Source organism: Penicillium riverlandense (genome assembly GCF_028828495.1).
Source record: "Penicillium riverlandense strain IBT 135883 chromosome Unknown utg000009l_segment0_segment0, whole genome shotgun sequence".
NCBI lineage: Eukaryota > Fungi > Ascomycota > Eurotiomycetes > Eurotiales > Aspergillaceae > Penicillium > Penicillium riverlandense.
In genome coordinates, this window is record NW_026643200.1 from 1,019,062 (window position 1) to 1,040,047 (window position 20,986).

Genomic DNA, 20,986 nt, shown 5'->3' on the forward strand with positions numbered 1-20,986 from the left:
GCCCGATGTGGAATTTACACGTCCATTTTCCACTCCGACAATTCCCGCCTGTCTACTCTATAAATACAGTCAGAATAGCTAGTCTGAATAGCATCGATTTCATCATTCTCCAATGAGACTACTAGGGAGAATTACTAGTGCATACGCCCATCAGACATCCTGACATATAGCACTTTCGTGTAAAATACAACATTCAAATGTCTCACCAACGTCATGTAAAATACAGCGTCTATTCGGGGAAGCGGAGGATCTACGACTACACCATATTTGGATTAGCGTGTTTCAGGTTAGGGTTCGGGAATTAATCCGTGTGCGGATCTTGGTATATCTGATTTCGAATATCGCTGTAACTGTTGGGTAAATGGGCGACCGATCCGATTGGGATAGCGATTGATAGCACGGTTGTCCGGAAGTCATATCGCTGTAATCGAAAAATTGTTGTGTTGTGTGCCGAGCGGGAACTAACGGCGGACCGATGGCGGACCCACCCGTGGGGGCTCCCGAAGCCCCTCCCACATACACCCAAGGAACGAGAAACCCCTTTTCAGCGGTTAACTTCGAACCATCGTTCGTTCCTCGCAAGAGAAGGAGCCCTCGTCATGGAGACGAAATTACCACTAGCGCACGCTCGAACCCCGAGTTTGCGGCCACTGGCGAAAATGGTGGGCGGGTCACAACTAAGGAGCTGCGACAGCTCATCGACAGCCTGAAGGAAATCATCACCAACCAGACCGCTGTTATTGAGTCCACAAAGGCGGACCTCCAAGAAGTCAAACGCGACCAACAGGCCCTCAAATCTATCAACGACGAGCTGAGAGAAGAAGTGCGAACGCTTCGGACGCAGATCGACGGGCTAGCCAGCACTCTACCAACGCGATCATGGGCCTCTGTAGCAGCCGGCACGGGCAACCCTGGACCCCCGGTGCAACACCAACGACCTGACAAAGACCGCAACTGCGTCCGAATTAGCACACAGCGCGCGTATGTTGATCCCCAGGATAATGAAGATGGTGAGGAAAACGCCTTCGGCCGATACCTCCCCACCGCTACCGCCAATACCCACATCCGAACCGCGTTGTTGAATACGTCGGCTACTCAAGACGTGCAAGTAGCTGGTATTGGCACCACGAAGACCGGGTACATGATCCGGTTCAAAGACGTCGAGTCGGCCGAGACCGCCCGTAACAACACAGAGTGGTTAAACGAACTGGGCAACGACACGAAACTAGTCAAGCCCCGGTTCGGCATCGTTGTGCACCGTACTCCAACGGAAGGCTTCGATCTCAACGGAGACAAAGCAGGAGCCATCGAGAAGATCATGAGCGAAAACGAGTTGACTGAGCCGGGATTCCAAATCGGGGACCTTGCGTGGCTGAAGAAAAGAGACAAAGTGCTAGGCAACTTCGCGTCACTCGGCATATGGTTTGATACAGCAGAAGCAGCGCAATGGATCGTCGACAATGGCCTCTTAGTGGGCCAGAGATATATTGGAAGCGTGGAACACTGTGAGATCAAACGGAAGAGATGCTTCCGTTGTCAACGATTCGGCCATCTAGCGTGGTCATGTAAGGAAACACCACGATGCGGACACTGTGCCGGCCAGCACGAACGCCGACACTGTCCGCCTGAAGTGAGAGCACGATGCCTCGACTGCAGTGGAGAACATCCAACTGGCGACCGACAGTGTCCGACCCCAGCGAACTCGAACCCCTCACAATGTTAAGGACGAACCTACGAGTACTACAATTGAACATCATGAAATCGAGGGCCGGTATGGAGGCCCTTATCAACGACCATGAGAGTCAGAACCTGGATGTGTTGCTTATTCAGGAACCATCGATCACTGCATACCGAACACATGTCAACCACAGTGCCTGGCGACTATACCGTCCGACGATCGAAAACGATGCAATTCGACTTCGCAGTTTGATTTACGTCAGCAAAAGGATCTCTACTTCTTCCCATCGCCAGGTGCATTGCGACCACTCGGACGTAACGGCAATCAAAGTATGGACGCCCGAGTCCCAGATCCTTCTCTTTTCAATATACATTCCACCAGTGCTTCTCCACACCCCTGAAGAAACTTCGGCAGAACCAGTGCTACGGGCTATTCGAGACACTATCGAAACAGTCTGCGACGGTGACGGAAGGCCGACGAGCATTGTCGTGTCTGGCGATTTCAATCGTCACCATCCCACGTGGAGCGGCAATAACATCTATCCACGGTTCGCGGAACACGCAACCGAGTTAATCGACTTCCTCCAAGCGCACAACCTCCAGGGCTGTCTCCCTCGAGGCACACCGACGTTCTGGTCTCTTAACCAACCGGGGAAGACGTCCACCATTGACCAGACGGTAACAGACAACCCTAATCGACTGATTAAGTGTAATCTGTACCATGAGAACTACGGCTCAGATCACCGTGCCACATACAGCGAATGGGACCTTCAGGCAAAGCGCCACGTCACCACGAAGCCTAGAAGAGCATACGACCGGGCTGACTGGGACAAAATCGGGGAGGAAGTGCGACTCCAGACGGAGTCATGGCCTGCCCCGACGACGACGACGACACTAGACGAAATTGTGGGGAAGCTCACGGAGGCGACCTCGGTAGCGATTGGGAAGCATACTCCCCTTCTACGGCCAACCCCATACTCAAAACGATGGTTCACACCTGATCTGAAAGAGCAGCAAACTGAACTGAATCGCACCCGACGGAAATGGCAGGAGAGTTGTGCAGAGCTCGGTCGGGATGATGCGCGCTCGACTGCCCTATTCCAGACGATGCTACAGAAACGTCGTGCATGGAACCGGACAATCGAAAACGCCAAAACAGCGCACTGGAAGCAATTTCTGGACCAAGCAGGAGAAGGACACCTATGGAAGGCCGCAACGTACATGAAGCCGCGGGATTCCTGGAGTGGCATTCCCTCGTTGAAGGTCGGGGCCAACGAACTCACCAGCAATGAAGACAAAGCCGGTGCCCTCATGGACGCGTTCTTCCCCAGGATGGATGACGCCCAGGAGGAGCTTCTAGCCACAACCCAGGAGGAGATCCCTTGGAAGCCCATCACTGAGCTTGAAATCTCTCGGGCACTCAAAGCTGCCAAGGGATCCACCGCACCGGGTGAAGACGGCCTGCCCACCCTTGTCTGGAAACATTTATGGAAGTATCTCGGCAAACTCATCACCCGTCTCTTCACAGCATCTGTTGACTTGGGACATCACCCAACGCAGTGGAGACGTGCCAAGATTGTGGTACTACGGAAGCCTGGAAAGCCAGACTACTCAGTTCCAGGAGCATACCGTCCAATATCATTGCTTAACACACTAGGCAAGCTATTGGAAGCGGTGATGGCGCGGCGCCTGTCGTACTACGCCGAAAAACACGGTCTACTGCCGAACACGCAGTTCGGGGGAAGACCAGGACGAACCACCGAACAAGCCCTATTGGTGCTAGCTAACGCGATCGACCGGGCATGGTGCCAGCAAAAGGTAGTCACGCTTGTGGCTTTCGACCTAAAAGGGGCATTTAACGGAGTCAACAAGAAGAGCCTCAATCACCGCCTACAAACCAAGGGGATACCAGCTATAGCTAGAAAGTGGATCGCTAGCTTCATGAGCGACCGCTTCGCCAACATTGGATTCGACGACTTTGAGACCGAGGTGGCCCCTCTGGGTAGTGCTGGGCTAGCGCAGGGTTCACCCTCTCGCCCATCCTATTTGCCTTCTTCAACTCTAATTTGGTGGACCAGGCCGTCGACTTCCACGGCGGTGCGTCAGCCTACATTGATGACTACTTCCGATGGCGCGTTGGCCGATCAGCAGAAGCGAACCTACAAAAAATCCAGTCGGAAGATATCCCCCGCATCGAAGCATGGGCCAGGAAAACCGGATCCCACTTCGCGGCTGAGAAAACCGAACTCATCCACCTTACTAGGAAGAAACGCGAGCAAGGCAAAGGCCAGATAATCATGAACGGCAAGGTGATTGAACCGTCTACCACTACGAAGCTCCTAGGCGTGATCTTCGACCAGGAATTGCGCTGGAAAGAGCATGTGCAGCAGACAATCAAAAGAGCGACGAAAGTGAACATTGCGCTCGGCGGACTCAGACAGCTCCGCCCGGAGCAAATGCGGCAGCTCTACCATGCGTGTATTACACCAGTAGTAGACTATGCGTCAACCGTGTGGCACAACCCTCTGAAAGACAAAACACATCTGCGACTACTGGGCACCATCCAACGAAGTACGCTTATCCGCATCCTCTCCGCGTTTAGAACTGTGGCTACCTCTACTTTAGAGGTAGAAGCACACGTACTGCCAACGCACCTACGTCTCCGACACCGTGCACAGAGTACTATCACGAGGCTGCATACCCTCCCGCACGATCATCCTATATGGTCCGCGCTACTACGAGCCCAGAGGCGTAGAGACAATATCGGGTCATATTCACGGTTCCCGCTAGCTGAAGCCTTAAAGACCATGGACCTTGAAAGGCTAGATAGGCTGGAAACAATTGACCCAAGACCGCTGCCACCATGGAGACCGGAGGCTTTCACGGAAGTTCAAATTGAGCCGGATCGGGAGATAGCAATGGAGAGGGCCGAGGCCATATGGTCCACCTCGGATATTGTCGTCTACTCGGATGCATCCGGACGTCATGACCACCTGGGTGCTGCAGTGGTCACACTTGATATGGACCAACAAATTGCCGAGTCACAACAGATACAAGTCGGACCGATGGACCAATGGTCCGTCCATGTTGCCGAGCTGATCGGAATCTTCTATGCCATCAGCTTTGTCTACAAACTAGGGCATCAAACCCAGAGATCAACGGACACGCCACGAAGATCCGCAACGATTTTATGCGACAGCATGTCTGCGCTGCAAGCGATCCGGAACCCTGGTAACAAATCGGGACAAAGAATTATTCACGCCATCCTACAGGCAGCCTCAGAAATCCAAGCACATGGAGTCATTCTCCGCCTACAATGGGTGCCGGGGCACTGTGGTGATCCCGGGAACGACGCAGCGGATCGACTTGCGAAGGACGCAGCCTACCCGGGAAAAACACACCCATTTTGTTCCCTATTTTCTAGGGAGAAAGCGTTCATTCGCAACCGTATCCGTACACAATGGAAACAGCAATGGGAGACGTCCGAGAAAGGAAGCCACCTTCGCAGAATCGACAACACGCTGCCCTCTCCCTACACAAGACGGTTATACGGCTCCCTGCCAAGGAACCGAGCCTACCTGCTGACACAACTCCGAACGGGACATTCGTGGCTATCAACATATCGCAAGCTCCGAGGTCACGCCGAAGACGACAAGTGTGTATGCGGTGCACAAGAAACCGTGGTCCACGTGCTCGTAGACTGCCCGCGGCTGAGAACCTTGCGACAGGAACTACGGAGAAAGGTTGGCGACGCATTCAATAGCGTTTCGATTCTTCTGGGAGGTCATGATGAAGGTAAGGTAGGTAAGGAGAACACTGCCACGCGAACCAGCACAGTGGAGGCGGTACTGGACTTTGCGGAGGCATCAGAACGGTTTCGAAGTCGCGCGCCATGAGGGCAGCCTAACAGCGAAAACGGCAACAGGCCACGGCAGGCCTTGACGAGGCTCTAAGTTCGTTTTCAGGTAGTGGAACGCTCTACATGTACATATAAGGATACATATAGTTGCGGTAGCCTGCATGTCGCTCAGCGATGGGTCGGGGTAAATGATCACACACACACACACACACACGCTGTAACTGTTGTTGTTTCTTTTTTTTTGGTTTTACTGAATTTAAGTCAATGTTTTCTCGCTTAGGAAATTGAATTAGAATCTGCAGGGAATTTCACGGCCTATTCTTGTAATGAGTGTAGGTGCTGAAATGGATACGACGAGTAACACGCCAGCATATATTCTTTGAACAGTAAAACGGTCTGGTGCCACTTCATAACAACGGCGTCGTTGCTTCGCTGCGAAAGGTTAGTCTCTATGTCCCAGACCGGACAGTACCCCGGCTCCCGTTGGAGTGGGAGATTCTAAGGACAGCGATAATGTTTGACTCGGTTTCCACTTGAAAGGAGTAGTTCCGAGTAGCTATCCAAGTACGAGAAGGACGGTATAGTACGTCTCGAAACTGGTGTCACCACTTGCACTCTTTTCATTGTTTCTCAAACTCCAATTGCAAACATCACTTCCATATTGGGAGTTTATCCGGATATCCCTGCTTTTTCAAGTTTTGTATTGTTCTTACAAATGCATACAAGTACTGTAACTCCTTGTATACACCAGGAATCATCTGAAGACGGTTTTCGGTAATCAATTACGTAAACGAGCGGTCATAACCCTTGAGGTTCACACTTGTTCAATATCTATGTGACCGTAACTATGTCGTGGCAAAGATATTGCCCAAGCGTTTTCGCTGGGACCAACAAGTGTTTCACCTTATACACACCCCCAGGATTATGGTCGGTGACAGTATTCCTAAACTCGCGGTTCTCATTGACGCAGACAATGCGCGGTCCTCCATGGTCAACCTCTTACTGTCAGAAATTGCAAAATATGGCACTGCTCACGTGAAGCGGGCCTACGGGGACTGGACAAGTTCTGATTTAAAGGGCTGGAAGGACGAGCTCCTTAGGCAGTCAATCCAACCGATCCAGCAGTTTGCGTACACCCACGGGAAAAATGCGACCGACTCAGCTATGATCATCGACGCGATGGATCTTCTATACTCTGCTCGGTTTGACGGCTTCTGCCTTATCTCCAGTGACAGTGACTTTACGCGGCTCGCCGCTCGTATCCGTGAGTCTGGACTGATTGTATACGGACTCGGGGAGCATAAGACGCCTAAGCCCTTCGTCGCTGCCTGCGACAAGTTTATCTACACAGAGAACCTTGTGCACCTAGAGGAGCTTTTACCGCATGCTGACAAGGCTGTCATTCCCAAAAGCCATTCGCCTACCCTAGAAACACATGAAGGTAGCCACTTAGCAAGTCAGCTACGAACGACAGTAGAGACTGCCTCTGATGACGATGGATGGGCTAGACTTTCCAAAGTCGGTCAACTCCTCACAACACAGTGTCCTGACTTCGACCCTCGTACATACGGATACTCTAAGCTTAGTGATCTAATCAACGCGTCGCCTTTGTTTGAGACTGCCCGCCGCTCCCCTCGAGACGGCTTATCCATAGAGATCTGGGTACGAGATAAGCGCCGGGAACGCAAGAGCTTTGCTTAATAGGTCCTAGTTTAATTTCACCTTTCAAAATAGCCTTACACTCGATAAAATACCCAGTAGGGGATGCCAAACTTTCATTTGTTGTGGTTGTATCCGGTATACCTCATTCACAATATCTTCACACGGCGGGCGACGATCAATAACATCGGGTTTTTCACTCACTATGTTCAAATAGAAGCTAAATTTGAAATAATAGTCCTAATTTTTCCTAACCCATATTTTCATAGATTTGTATAAGGCTTCAGACAACGAGGACATCTGCGTTCCGCCTGGCTGACGTCTGCAGCATTTCCAAGGCGAGGATTCCATCTAGTCCTTTGCCTTTCGAGGCAATGCTGGTAGGAGCCACAAGCCATGCAGTAGAGCCCTGATCCGCATATGCGCTAGCAAATACCACAAGCAAAATGGGGGTAACAATCGATATCAATAAACTGACCCTGCTGATAGATCCTCTCTTAGACACCACACTGGAGGCAGAATCGGCGGCTACCCTCTGCGTGTCCCTTTCCACGTTTCCCTTTGAGTTGCTTATCGGCGAAAGCATCCCGCGAACGAAGTTTCAAGCAGCGGCTACAAGAAAAGTAACCATTGTAACTACAAGATTTAGCTGGGACACCGGTGGGACCTGGAAGTTGTGCTTGCCTGCTCCACCTCTCTGCACCACATAGAAACGATATCTTTTGCTCTTGTGTTCTGGGATTTTCAACCGTAACCCTGGATCTGAAGAATCTGTGGGTTTGTGAGAGAGCAACACGTGAAGGGTAATCAAGCCAGCTGAAAATCTCAACGTGAAGCTTAGTTGGTAAATCGAACAATGTTAAGGCTTGCATCTGATTTGCAAGGAAACTTTAGATTTAACATGGAACGAGACGAAGGTCAGTATGCTTTTCTAGGCCTTGTCTTTAGGGATCGAGAAGTTTGCGGGGCGTACTCATAGAGCTCGGCGACAATCAAGCTAAGCTCTCCCGCCGTCAAAGTTATTGGGAAATCGAGAAAACCAAGCTGGGTCGGATTATATGAGTAAAAGCGAAAAAGCGAAAACTTTCCAAACTCGCCTTTTTAAACTTTCCGTTGCTGGTTGACGTGCTTCATTTCCGCTTATAGCGTACCCATAACTGGCCGTTATAGTGGGCATACATGAATCATGTAATATAATCAGTCAGAACATATACAGATGACCTTACAGGAAAGGGAATATTCCGAATCTACTCTATATATGGTTTAGTACACCTTGGCATTAATACTTACGAGACAATCGAAGTGTAAGTGGTGACACCAGTTTTGAGACGGACTGTAGAAGGCTACTAACACGTTAGTTTTCTCCCCTGTATATCCAAAACGTTTTCGCTAAAGATTATCTTGGGGTTATTTTTGGTCCCCGCGGGTCCGTTTTGGTGTCCTGCAGGTCGTTTCAGAGCCGTGCAGCTAACATCGGACTTGGAAATAAGATTGCGGCATCTCTTGAGCAGCGTCAGAGGGCTTTAAGAATATGATGATCGACCTTATACAGTCAATATATCCATGAGTATTGTGCATCAAATTCTGTTTTCTTCCAACTCCTATTTAGCTTGATGTAACAACGTGAGTCTCATCCAATGGCCACTTTGCGGTCTGCTTAACGTATGGCATCCACGGTTCCCCTCGTCCTTTCTCTTTCCTCCCACCATTTCCAAGGTTAGATACAGCAGCAACAGGTTTCTATCAACCGTATCAGTAGAGAAGCGATAGATAAGCCTACTGCTAGCCACGTGGTGATAAACATAGGCGCTCCAACGCTGGCATAGACTCCAAGAGGTTGCAGGAAGCTCTGGATACTAGCCGTAATCAAACTATATATCACTGTCATTGCGATTGATGCACTAGTGAGGAAGATGGATGCCACCTAGACTACAGTCAGCGTGTCTTCTTACTAGTAAAGGTATCCGTTAGATGAGACGTACAATAGAAGAGATAATGGATAGTTTTTCCCCCTATGATACAAGGATGGAGGTGATTCCAAAGCCAACTACGAGGGCTGTTGCGATAAAGCCTAAAATGTAGGCCGACTTCGACCATCTAGAAACATCGCGAAACCCTAAAAGGGTCTCATCATTCCCCTGTGGTAGCAGCTGTTCAATTTCAGTCGACACAGAGTCGAAGATCCTTAATAGGTTGAACGAGAATGAAACGCTCAGGTTAGAGTAGTTGGAGGGATGTGCTATAATTTGTTGTCCCTCATAATAACCCCAAAGCCCTACCGAATAATATGCGGGAAGGTGTAATTTGAGATCGTCTTGAAGACTATTGCTGATATAGTTGGCCTTATGCTCCGCGGCGTTAGAAGCATCCGATGCGATGCCTCCCGCCTTGTAGGTAGTACTAGATAGGCTAGATGAAAGCGACCGGCCGAGGTAGAGATGACTAAGCCCCGAAAAACTGCTAAATTCCACCTATGATATGCATTAGTTACAAACCACATATAAGTTAGAGTCGTCGTCGTTCCACGCTCACCTTCATGAAATATAGACTTGTTGGAGAAGACGGGGAGGTACATCCCACAAAAACAATAATAAGGCAGATCAAAGTAGTGGCCGAGATTGCCAAAGGAAGAAGCTTTGCTATTCGTAAGAACATTTTGCGAGGCATAAGGACTTCGAAGCATAGGTAAAATTCTTAATCCGTATCGATACGAAAAATAAAGGTGAAGTATAGGGCAGAAAATCCGAATTAGTTCACCTTTATATGAAGTGTCTAGAAGAAGGTTCCTCATAGTTTCACTGAGGCGACCAAAAGGTCTACGCTAAGAACTTTCTCCTTGTAGCACTCAAAGAAGTTGTTTATGTCCAATCAGAAGGGATAGCATTTATCGGGTAGAGTGCAGATCACAATGGTCTATCTGCACACCTAAAACAAGACGGCAGCCTTAACGCCAAGTCGGACGTTAGCCGTCACCTAAAAGGTAGTGGCAGGCTTATTGCAATAGCAATAACGAGGTCAAAACCACACCCCTTGCTCTTGCTTCGTTTTAGATCTTCACTCATAAACTAAAAAGGTGCCGCGGTTTTCTACGCCACGGTATTCTTCGATCACCGTTAACCATGGCTTACAACGCAAAAACAGTGGCTAGCTACGACTATAGAAATCACCACTACGCTTTACTTCTTGTTGGTTTCGCAACCCTCAAAAGGTAAATATTGCTTATGAACCTACGACTATTTAGGTGTACTTCCTATCTTCAAGTTTCCATTCCATATTTCTTTAAGGCACATTAGTTTACTTCGAACTAATATATTCGAAATGGGTGCCACCCTTCCCACCCGATCGAAGCGATCTAGTACGAACAAAAAAGCAATGCGCCAAAAGCAGGGTCGTCGCAAATCAGGCCTCATGAAAAAAGCATGCGAGTATAGTAGGATGTGCGATGCAGATGTGTGCTTGGGCATACGTCTCCGGGAAACAGGACAAGTCTATGTCCTGTCGGCGGATGCTTCAGGATTTTGGTCTTTCCTAGGCTCGCAATTAGTATGTCTCAAGTTCTTGCTCCGAGGAAAGATGATTGATCTCCCTAGGCCTCTTATTATCCAACCCCGAATTTAGTAACAGACCAGGACCTAGAGCTGTTCGAACGAGGGACATGCCCGGGAATGTCACGCCCGAACATATAGTTAACTACTGTGTGTGTGTGTGTGTGTGTGTAATTCATTTACGCTGACCCCTCGTCCCTTGCTACGCGCATACTGTATCTGTTATCAAACTCGAGACTTTCACACACCGCTACAATTTTAATTAGATATGCTGAGAAGCTTCGAAGTATAGCAATCTACAGCATGCTAGAAATTTGCCATCAGAAGACTGAGAACACTATCCTTAATCAATGCCAACATTCGAAAATACAATTTCCTCCGATCCTGCTATACACTTGTCACGGTCACCTCCAAGTGACAGGTCATCATCCAATGCGACCTCTACCATATCTTCCATATCGCTTTGAAGGTAACGAGGACGGTCATGTCTCTCCCATCTCGCCTCTTTAGCTAGCGTTGCATTGTCAACGCTTTTGCTTGACAGAAACCGAAATCGAACCTTGCGATATTGTACAGCGATAATCTGCTCGCCTTGGGCAACAAAGTGCCGTTGCAAGTCTTTCACACGGCCACTAGACCCGGATAATTTAGGGTCAACTAGATCACCAAATGGCACAACCACTCCTGATGCCAATAGCATACTCGAAACCGGCACAGCCAGATTTCCATCTAGAAGTTTCTGTCCTCGTGACTGCTCGGCAATACGAGCATCTAAGACAGTATGGTAACCGATCACAACATATATATCCTCTCCCTCATCGATAGTACGCTCAATCCACTTGCGGACATCTTCTGATTTCACAGTATCCCGGAACCACTGCCCATTATTATCCAGGTAATAGGTCTTCACTTGTTCCGTATTGATGTGAATCGAGGCATTCGTACGGCTTGACACGGACGAGGAGAGGAAGGCGGTAAGCTGAGAACCAAATTTACGTCGGACCCCAAGAGAGTCGGCACTGTCGTACTGCGTTTCAACTTTTTCGATAACACTGAGACTTTCCCCTGGTATCGGATCAAGGTAATCTCGGTGAGGCTCGTCAATATTGGTGACGAAACGTCCCAGCTTAATAGCAGATGGAGGCAAGAAGAACTGTGGAAGAAGTACGCTGACACGCATGTTCAGAAGAGGGTTAGATCTTTTGGGCGGTTCAACTGAGGAGAACAAAGTGCGTCGCAGAAGAAGGATTACGTGGAGAGACAATGGGGTTGAGGCAGTGTAGGTTAGTCTGTCAACTACTGGATCGGCGCACGGGATCGGCCGCGCTATGACCCCTGCGGCTGAACTTCCTCGCCGCCGGGCGAATGAGGACGCAAGGATTTGGGAGAGGGGTAGGATAACGTGGCATTGTTTGATTGAAGCCCGCACGGGACAACTCACCAACTAACTTCATTTACACACGTATCTTCAGAAGGTTACGTTTTAGAAAAACCAGACCTCAGAAGACAGTTCAGAAGCCGTCACAAACAAACAGGACAGCAAAGAAGCGATCTAGATGTCTCGCCAGGCGGTTCGGGCCACTCCGGACGACGATTCTGATCTTGCAGGGTCGTTCCATAGCCTCGCGAACATGCTGAAAAGCCAATGCGAGCAAACAGGACATATAGGCGACCTCGATGAAGCGATTCGGTTGTCTAGGGGAGGCGGTTGTGGCCGCTCCTAATGATCACCCCAACCTTGCAGGGCTATTGTGTGATCTCAGAAACAATGTCAACCGTCGATACGAACGAGCAGGACAGATGGAAGACCTCGAAGAAGCGATCCGGGTGTCTCGCCAAGCAGTTACGGTCACTCCTGATGATCATCCCAACCTTGCGAGAGGATTGAGTAACCTCGGGTTCACGCTCCGCAGTCGATACGAACGAACAGGACACATAGAGGACCTCGAAGAGGCAATCCAAGTGTCTCGCCAGGCGGTCAAGGTCACTACTAGTGACCATCCTGGTCTTGCAGCGGTACTGTATAACCTCGAAAACAAACTCGAACGTCGATACGAACGAATAGGACAAATAGATGACCTCGAAGAGGCAATCCAGGTGTCTCGCCAGATGGTCAAAGCCGCTCCTAGTGACCATCCTAGTCTTGTAGTGTGGTTAAGTAATCTCGGGAACAAGCTTGAAAGTCGATACGAACGGACAGGACAAATAGAGGACCTCGAAGAGGCGATCCACGTGTCTCACCAGGCGGTCAAGATCACTCCTAATGACCATCCTGTTATTGCAGCGGTCCTATATAACCTCGAAAACAAACTGGGACGCCGATACGAACGGACAGGACAAATAGAGGATCTCGAAGAGGCAATCCAGGTGTCTCGCCAGGCGGTTATGGCCACTCCTAGTGACCATCCTGATCTTGCAGCGTGGCTAAATAACCTAGGGAACAAGCTTGAAAGTCGGTACAAGCGGACAGGACAGATGGCAGCCCTTGAAGAAGCGATCCGGGTGTCACGCCAAGCAGTTGCGGCCACTCCTGATGATCATCCCAACCTTGCGAGAGGATTGAGTAACCTCGGGTTCACGCTCCGCAGTCGATACGAACGAACAGGACACATAGAGGACCTCGAAGAGGCAATCCAAGTGTCTCGCCAGGCGGTCAAGGTCACTACTAGTGACCATCCTGGTCTTGCAGCGGTACTGTATAACCTCGGAAACAAACTTAGATGTCGATATGAACGAATAGGACAAATGGATAACCTCGAAGAGGCGATCCAGGTGTCTCGCCAGGCGGTCCAGACTACTCTTGATTATCATCCTGATCTTGGGATGTGGTTACAAAACCTAGGAATTAACCTCGTACGTCGATTCGAACGAATAGGACAGATAGATGACCTCGAAGAGGCGATCCAGGTGTCTCGCCAGGCGGTTCAGACCAAATCAGCACCTCCTCTCCCCCGGATCACGGCCGCCCTGCTGACCGTTCGCCTTATGCTCAAGCGAGAAGACCATCATGGCGGCTATGCACTATCAGTTCAAGCTATTGATCTCCTACAGCTCGTATATAAAAGGTCTTTGACAATACAGGATCGACAATATGTCATCTCTCATTCTTCTGGCTTAGCAACATACGCCTGCGCTCTCGCCCTTCAAACCGGACAGTCTCTTTTCAAAGCTCTAGCATTATTAGAGCGTGGACGAGGTATTATCCTTAGTCTTCTTATAGATGACCGGAGTGACACGTCTCAACTGAAGAGGGCACATCCCATTTTATGTGCACAATACGAAAGCCTTCGCATCGAGGTAAATACGCCTGTCCAGAGCACCCCGCCCCAGAGGACGGGTGAGCCTATTTCCATTAGACGACCAAAGGCTCTCGACGAGCTCCAAAAATGTATACAGGACATACGACAACTTCCAGGCTTCGGTACATTTCAACAGGGACTCACCGCAGAGCAAAATGAAAGATGCCTCTAATGAGGGCAGCATCATCGTGGTGAACGTCACTAGCCTAAGAAGTGATGCTATTGTTGTCTCTTCAGCCGGATTTAGCTTGATCCCTCTTCCTCGGTTTAGTGCCGCCCAAGCGCAGAGTTGGGTCGACCAGGAGTTGACTTCAGCTTCGCCGTGTGATCGGGGTGTGAAGAACAAATCATACCGCCAATTTCTAGTCTGGCTCTGGCGAGAGTGTGTAAAGCCTATACTGACTGAGCTCGGTAATTCGGTTCAATCATCTCTGGAGGATCTCCCAAGGGTCTGGTGGATCGGGACTGGACTTGCCAGCTCCTTCCCCTTCCACGCGGCGTGTGATATCTCTACAGGGGAAAATACATTCTGTCGCGTTCTATCTTCCTACACCCCTTCAATCAAGGCACTCCAACATGCCAGAGAGCGGGTTTCTATCTCTACCCCAACAAGCGAAAACCCTTCAAAGCTACTCATGGTTACCATGGCAAACACACCCGGCGCTGATGACTTACCCGGGGTAAAGGCCGAAAGGTCCACGGTCGTAAGAGCACTTGGAAATTCCGTTCAAGTGGAATTACTCGATCAACCGGACTCGGCAAGTGTTATGCGCCAGATCCGCGAATGCAATATTGCCCACTTCGCTTGCCACGGAACCTCAGACTCGGATGATCCTTCTCAAAGTGGCCTCTTACTGCAGACTGCCACTGCAAATCCAAGACAGGACATCTTGAGCGTTCTCAAACTTTGCGAAAACTACCCTACGCTTGGAGAAATTGCATACCTCTCTGCATGCTCGACTGCGGAGAATCAGGCGAAACGTCTGATAGATGAGGTCCTCCATGTTGTGAGTGGTTTCCAGGTCGCCGGATTCAGACACGTCATTGGGACTTTGTGGCCATCTGAGTGGCATGCCATGGTTAATTTGGGCGCGTCGGGAGTCAGTAGATTATACTGTGCAAGGTCCGCAAATATCAGTATAGGCGCAATATCAGCACTTTATCGTATAGTCTCGCAAGAGCAGTCACTTGGCCTTGTCCACTATTTCGAGATTAGGCTGCGAAACTAGGGTTACGGGGCACGACTTTAGGAACCTAACCTCACGAGGGTTAACCTATCTTCGTAATATACCAGAGAGTACCACACAAGCGTATGCTGAAAACTAACTTCCATCTTCGGTGAGTTCGCACCCCAAGTATGCTGTGTTTGATGCCTTAGTGTCGGGTACGCCCCTCTGTCTGAAACCAGGCCGCGTCACGTGCAGGCAATTATGGCTGGTATACTAAGTATTAGTGGTATGGTGCATGAATTCATGGAGTTTCATGGCTGGCAGAAAAAAGGGCAGAAAGTAAAGCGGTCTATAAGGGGTCAAATACTTCTGCGGAGTCATTGTACATTAATTGTGAAACTGCATAGCGGTTTGTGTTTTGTGAGGCTTTTCTCGCCCAAAAAATTGAGTGCTATATCAAGTGTGTATATCGACCTGCGCCACTAGGAGCCGCCACTACGAGACGCCTTAATTATCACATTTCGCTGAAGACCATATGTCTAAAGCGAGCAATATGTCTGCATATACTGCGCTTCCTGTCTTATGGATCAATTTGACAACGGAACAAGACGCCCCTCCTGGTGAAAAAGCCGAACCTATCTGTCCCCTGCTCCATTGATGCACGAGTTTTCGAGTTGTCCACCTAAAGAATGCCTACGCTTCACCTGACATAAATGCGTCGTTAGAGCCCCTTGGTGTGCTTGCTCCTATTGCGCCAAGGATTACGTTTATGTCTACTGTTTGAAGGCCAAAGGTCTCCGCCAATTGTTCCGCAGCCATCACGAGGGCGAAGGAAGGAGGCAATTGAAAGAAACGTGCAAGAGAAGTTTTGAATAGCATCTTCGAGCTGACACACATGGCATCATAGCCTATGGCTCCATTTGAAAGTCGGAAACGATAGTTAGTTCTCTTTTCTCCCCGCTATGCTGCTTTGCCCAGATCCGACAGGGTGGCACAGTCCACACATGTCAGAATTGGTCATTAGTACTCGGCGTTTTTCCCAGCCCAACTGGAGAACCGTTGTGAAGGAGCCGAGTTCTCAATGATTACAACTCGCCCGGGCCGTTTGATGTGAAACTAAACATCCTTTTTCTCTGAAGCTTGAACGTCGCCTTCAAATGCATCTACAGGTCAATCTTTATAGATACAAGTTACTTATGACATGGTGCACTTGAAAGCTGCGTATACTGGTCTGAAAACAATCAGCAATGTTTTGCGACGCTTTGAATATTCTCATTTACAGGGCAAAGGGCTTTCAGGAGACTATAGATCCTTAAGTTACCGGTCTGAGTGAAGATAGGTGGGAGTAGAAGAATAAATTCGAGGGAAAGTTGCAGTTCCTGGTTTCCTCAATGATGCATCAGAAATTTTCAGAGCTAGTCTCTAGGACCACGAGGAAACGCGTGAAGTTCACTAAGGGAGCACAAGATGCAAGGCCTCAGCGACGGTGCCAGACTACTGCTAGGTATCTGCATAGCTGTGGGGGAACCCAAGGGGAGCATGTTGGCTTCTCCTCTAATTTGGAAGCTCGCTAGGTGAAGAAAGAGACTTCTTTCCTCGTCAGTTTTTCCCGCACCAGAAATGTAGTTTGTCGCTCGGCCATGCCAGTTATTTCTTCGAACTTTCTAAATACTTATAAGTTGCTTCAGAGTCTTCACTTTCAGGTCACGTATGGTCCTTTGTAAAGGACCGTGAGTGACTGCAGGTGACTCGATGTAGCTCCCGCTCCGTGCTCCAGTCAGTCTCTCCATGGGATCCTCAACTATAGAAAGACCCTCTCATTGAAAAAGCGTCAATGTCAGGCACGAGTGGCTCTTTGATATTCGACGCGTAATAGATCTTGCGGGTAAATTTTGAGGCAGCCCAACGCATAAGAAGTGGGAGAAGTACTTTCAAGTCAATAAGGGCATATTGTCTCCACTTGAGTGTGAGTCGCACGTGATTTAATGTGGTCCACAATCCTGACATCGGAGTGCATTAGCTTTGTGGCTAGCCAAGTGAGATTTCCAGACCCTGAGACAACGAGCTAGTGCACAGGACCTACGAGTCTAAGAGATCAGGCTGCTATATTGATATATATAGGCTACGGTATTGAGAGGGTTCAGTGTCTTTCTGGAAACTTTTCTACAGAAGATAAGCAAACGAATATTTCAGCCACTACTCTCACAATCCGTATATATTTATATGAACTAAGCCATATTCAGCTGTTCATCCAGTATGTGGCAGTAAGCTTTCAACGCCTGCCCGACCATATGGACCACAGACCATATAGTTTCTCCACTGAGTATCCGGGACCAAATTCGAATAACATGAGAACACAATTCAATCGGAGATCGCTCGAGCCCTTCAACCTGCCATTGCTCGGACAAACTATCCGCTTCTCCTACCATGTCGGTTATATAAGCAAGCAACCGAAGCTCATCTTCGTCAAGTGAAGTGCTAGAGGAATCTGATCCCAAGGTATCCAGCCACTTGCTGATGACAAACGCACACTCGAGAGCACAAAGAGAGTGTTGGAGTGACCAAGTGAAAGCTTGATTGTGTGCGACAGTGTTGACTCCAAGTTTCACTGGGATGCTCAGTGCGTGTGCAGAGTATAAAACAGTGCTTGTGAGCTTTGGGCTCCTCCTCAAGCGTGGGCTCTGGTGTATTGTTTGCGCGAGGATTTGTGGATCCTGATCACCGAGCGCACGCCATGGCCCCACGTCGACATGTAATCGTATATAAGCCATGCGGAGAAGCGCAGTTGAGTTGAAAGACACTGGGCCCGAAGAATTGCTTGGTTGCAAAGAGGATTCAGGGTTGTTTTCCCATTGAACTTGCCAGTTTCTGAGCGCCAATTCCATATTGTTCACGTCCATCTCGTCTAATGATGACATATCACCATTTGCTTTGGGCTTCATCTTGTTCAATTCTCGTAGCAGATAAATCTGCTGGATCAATGCCAGAATCAGAACGTAACCGCCTAGCGAAGAATATTGTTCAAATCTGTTAGCGCAGTGATTTGAGAAAAGCTGCAAAAAGCAAGCTCGAAACTGCGGCTCAGCCACGGACCCTTTTCGAGCTTCCCGCCAGGCAGATTCAGTCTGGGCTTCCCAGTCTGCTTCACGTGAGGGAAGACTGATATTGAGTTCAGAGTTGAGTATTGGAGGCGGAGTATTGTAAATGATTGTATGGAAATTGAAGAAGCAAAATATAATTGCGGCGGTCCTTTTCAATCCCTCGGCATGTATCCATTCCGGCCACGCTGCAATATGCAAGTTGCGAGTTTGAAGGAGCTTCTCTTCTCGAACAAAGCAAGCCAAAACACTTTGAAGGCTAGCAGGCTCGTTGCAAAAGACTGCCGGATCTCCCCACGTTGACATTGCCATGAGCAAAAGCAAAGTTTGCGCGAGAGGTAGTGCATCTTTTAGGCGATCGTCGTTGTCACCAGTAACCGAATCTCGTAACCCTGTTCGAAGCCGGGGGTATAATCTTGAAGGCGCCTCATGCTGATTCTCAGCTCCAGTCTCCCTCGAAAATGGCTCTTCTTGAAGCCCAGCTTTGCGACGGCGGAGACGTTCTAGTATTATAGCATTGGAAACTTTGAATAACTTCACAGCATGTTCCCCATCAAAAGAGTATTGGGCTCCAATAGCTGCCACGGCAAGTGTCAACTCAACCGGATTGTCGGTTGGTGAGAATGTCGGTATATGCAAAAAGGGTAGATGGCGGTGAAACCCAGTCATATATGCTGCAACATACCGGGACAATGTATGACGGGATGGGAGCCTGAAGTCTGAGGTGAGAAATGATATGAAGGGTCGGATGTTAGCCAGTACATGATTCCAGTCTGCTTGAGTAATGTTCCACGGGTCCTTTCGAGCTTTGTTATGCGAGGCTGGGTTAAAAGTGGGAAATGTAGAAGTAAACTGGTCAAACAAAGAAGGCATTGGCGACTTTGGTCGTGAGGGAGTGTTTTGAGGTTGCAAATGATCTGGAGAGGGTGGAGGCCCAGGAGCTCCAAATGGAGGAGCTAAAGGAAACGTTATGAGTGGTTGGTCAACCATCAATGCTGGCAAACTAGTGGAGTATGGTAAATCCATGCTGTCAATAAAGTCATCGAAGTCCCCAAAGTCGCGATTTTGGTGGGTCCATGGCATGCGGTATGATTCGAAAGGGGGGTCGGTAGAAATTGAAGTACCCATGTCGACATCAGTGTGAACTGAGCTTTGATTGAACAAAAAGGGATCCAAGCCAACATCAGTGGTGGTTTCCAACGGAGGGTTTGATTGGCCCTGTGTTGCCTCAATGCTTGGTGCACAAGTTTGCAATGCCACCATGCTTGGGCCGCTGCAATTAGCCGTTTCATCAAAAGATGCCTGAAGTGAACCAGAATCGGCCGCAGGAGGACAGCCACCGGTTGACAGGTCCGGATGAGTCAGCGCAACATGACGGCCAAGTAGATCTCTATTATCTATCAGTAAATCCGTGCCATGGCAGATGAACAGCACACTGTACCGCCTTGCGAAGCCCGCAGAACAAATTTTGCATTGGAATGGCTTTTCTTTGGTATCTGTTCAATTATGAGTGAGGCTCCAAAGATCAGCAGGGGACATACGTAGTCGTTCATGTCGTTGTAAATGCTCGTTCCGGAAAAATTCCTTGGCGCAAAACTGGCATCGGAAAGATCTTTTCTCTTTTTTGCGATCACCGGACTGCTCGCCTGCGCCTGCTTCCTTGCCATAATTGGCCATTGAGCGTTTCAGCCTTGGTGCCATTGTAAAGGCAGTGTTGCGATTGTTATGAACACTCAGATCAGATGAGATGACCCTATCAGTAAAGTGCCGCGGTGACGCGGTGACGCTAGGAATGCTGAGTCATACGGAAAAACGTAACGTAATTCCCGAGTGAGTGGGTCACACAAGCGAGCGGGTCAGCCCAAATCACCGTAGTAAATGCATTAAATTTAGAACTCGATATTGCAACAACCACAAATTAATTTTATGTGATTATGATGATGATGAATTCATTTGCCCGATGTAGCTCGCTCTAAATAATGCTGCTATGCGGGAGTGCTGTCAGGCCTGCCGACAGCTGGAAAGTGGTTGCCAGCCCACTAGACGACCACTTCATGAAACTCAGTGGGTTTCAGAAGAGATCGTTGTCGAATGTAGGGTATGAAACATGACAAACAAATAGGAAATAAGACCAAAACGAACGTCCTTGGCTCCCGCCCCCTAGCTCCAAAGAGCATCGGCGGAATAACTACCGCTTTGGTAGATTCTGCGCATAGCAGAGAGGGAGGCCCCTCACGTTGAGCCTGCCAAGCTTTGTAAGGCTCGGAGGACACGCCTGTCTTCGCAACCGCCTTTTCGCGGTGGTGATAGAATTCCAGTCCGGGGTCTAGCCAGTAGCCCAGGTAGCGTTCAGCTGTCGTCGTCGCTGTTACTGTGTGCCCTTGTAGAGATAGTGCCGTGTATTGCGGGCCAGTCTCTCGAGTGTTCACGAAGTGTATAAGAGCGTACTTCTTTCGGTCAAAGACGGAGGCATGCGTTTTGGCCCATCGATCAGCTTTTCGACATGCCGCTCTGAGGTTTCCTCGTGGTTTCGCGCTCGCTGTCTCCCTGGGCCATGAAGCAGACGTCATCCGCCCAGCCGTTGCTAGTCACGCCGTTTACGCAGTTCTCAATGAGGTCTGCGTTGTAAAGGAGATAGAGGATCGGGGAAATCGGTGACCCCGAGCTAATCTTATATGGG

General features: G+C 49.2%; 5 protein-coding genes across 5 annotated transcripts; 3 read left to right on the forward strand and 2 right to left on the reverse strand.

The window, feature by feature from the left end:
- Positions 1-475: 475 nt before the first annotated feature.
- On the forward strand, positions 476-5,573 carry N7474_010681 (uncharacterized protein; the record flags this gene model as incomplete). Its single annotated transcript, XM_057202091.1, has 3 exons — positions 476-1,505; positions 1,685-3,666; positions 3,756-5,573. The coding sequence occupies 3 exons, from the start codon at positions 476-478 to the stop codon at positions 5,571-5,573; spliced, it is 4,830 nt and encodes a 1,609-aa protein (XP_057048362.1).
- An 887-nt stretch (positions 5,574-6,460) lies between these two features.
- Positions 6,461-7,237, forward strand: N7474_010682 (uncharacterized protein; the record flags this gene model as incomplete). The annotated part of the gene is made up of 1 exon (XM_057202092.1): positions 6,461-7,237. One exon carries the CDS (start codon positions 6,461-6,463, stop codon positions 7,235-7,237), a length of 777 nt encoding a protein of 258 aa, XP_057048363.1.
- A 3,846-nt stretch (positions 7,238-11,083) lies between these two features.
- On the reverse strand, positions 11,084-11,920 carry N7474_010683 (uncharacterized protein; the record flags this gene model as incomplete). The annotated part of the gene is made up of 1 exon (XM_057202093.1): positions 11,084-11,920. The coding sequence occupies one exon, from the start codon at positions 11,918-11,920 to the stop codon at positions 11,084-11,086; it is 837 nt and encodes a 278-aa protein (XP_057048364.1).
- A 497-nt stretch (positions 11,921-12,417) lies between these two features.
- N7474_010684 (CHAT domain-containing protein) lies at positions 12,418-15,268 on the forward strand (the record flags this gene model as incomplete). The annotated part of the gene is made up of 3 exons (XM_057202094.1): positions 12,418-14,037; positions 14,156-15,143; positions 15,210-15,268. 3 exons carry the CDS (start codon positions 12,418-12,420, stop codon positions 15,266-15,268), a joined length of 2,667 nt encoding a protein of 888 aa, XP_057048365.1.
- Positions 15,269-17,436: 2,168 nt separating this feature from the next.
- Positions 17,437-20,007, reverse strand: N7474_010685 (FTFMHR domain-containing protein; the record flags this gene model as incomplete). The annotated part of the gene is made up of 2 exons (XM_057202095.1): positions 17,437-19,802; positions 19,848-20,007. The coding sequence occupies 2 exons, from the start codon at positions 20,005-20,007 to the stop codon at positions 17,437-17,439; spliced, it is 2,526 nt and encodes an 841-aa protein (XP_057048366.1).
- Between the last annotated feature and the right edge of the window lie 979 nt (positions 20,008-20,986).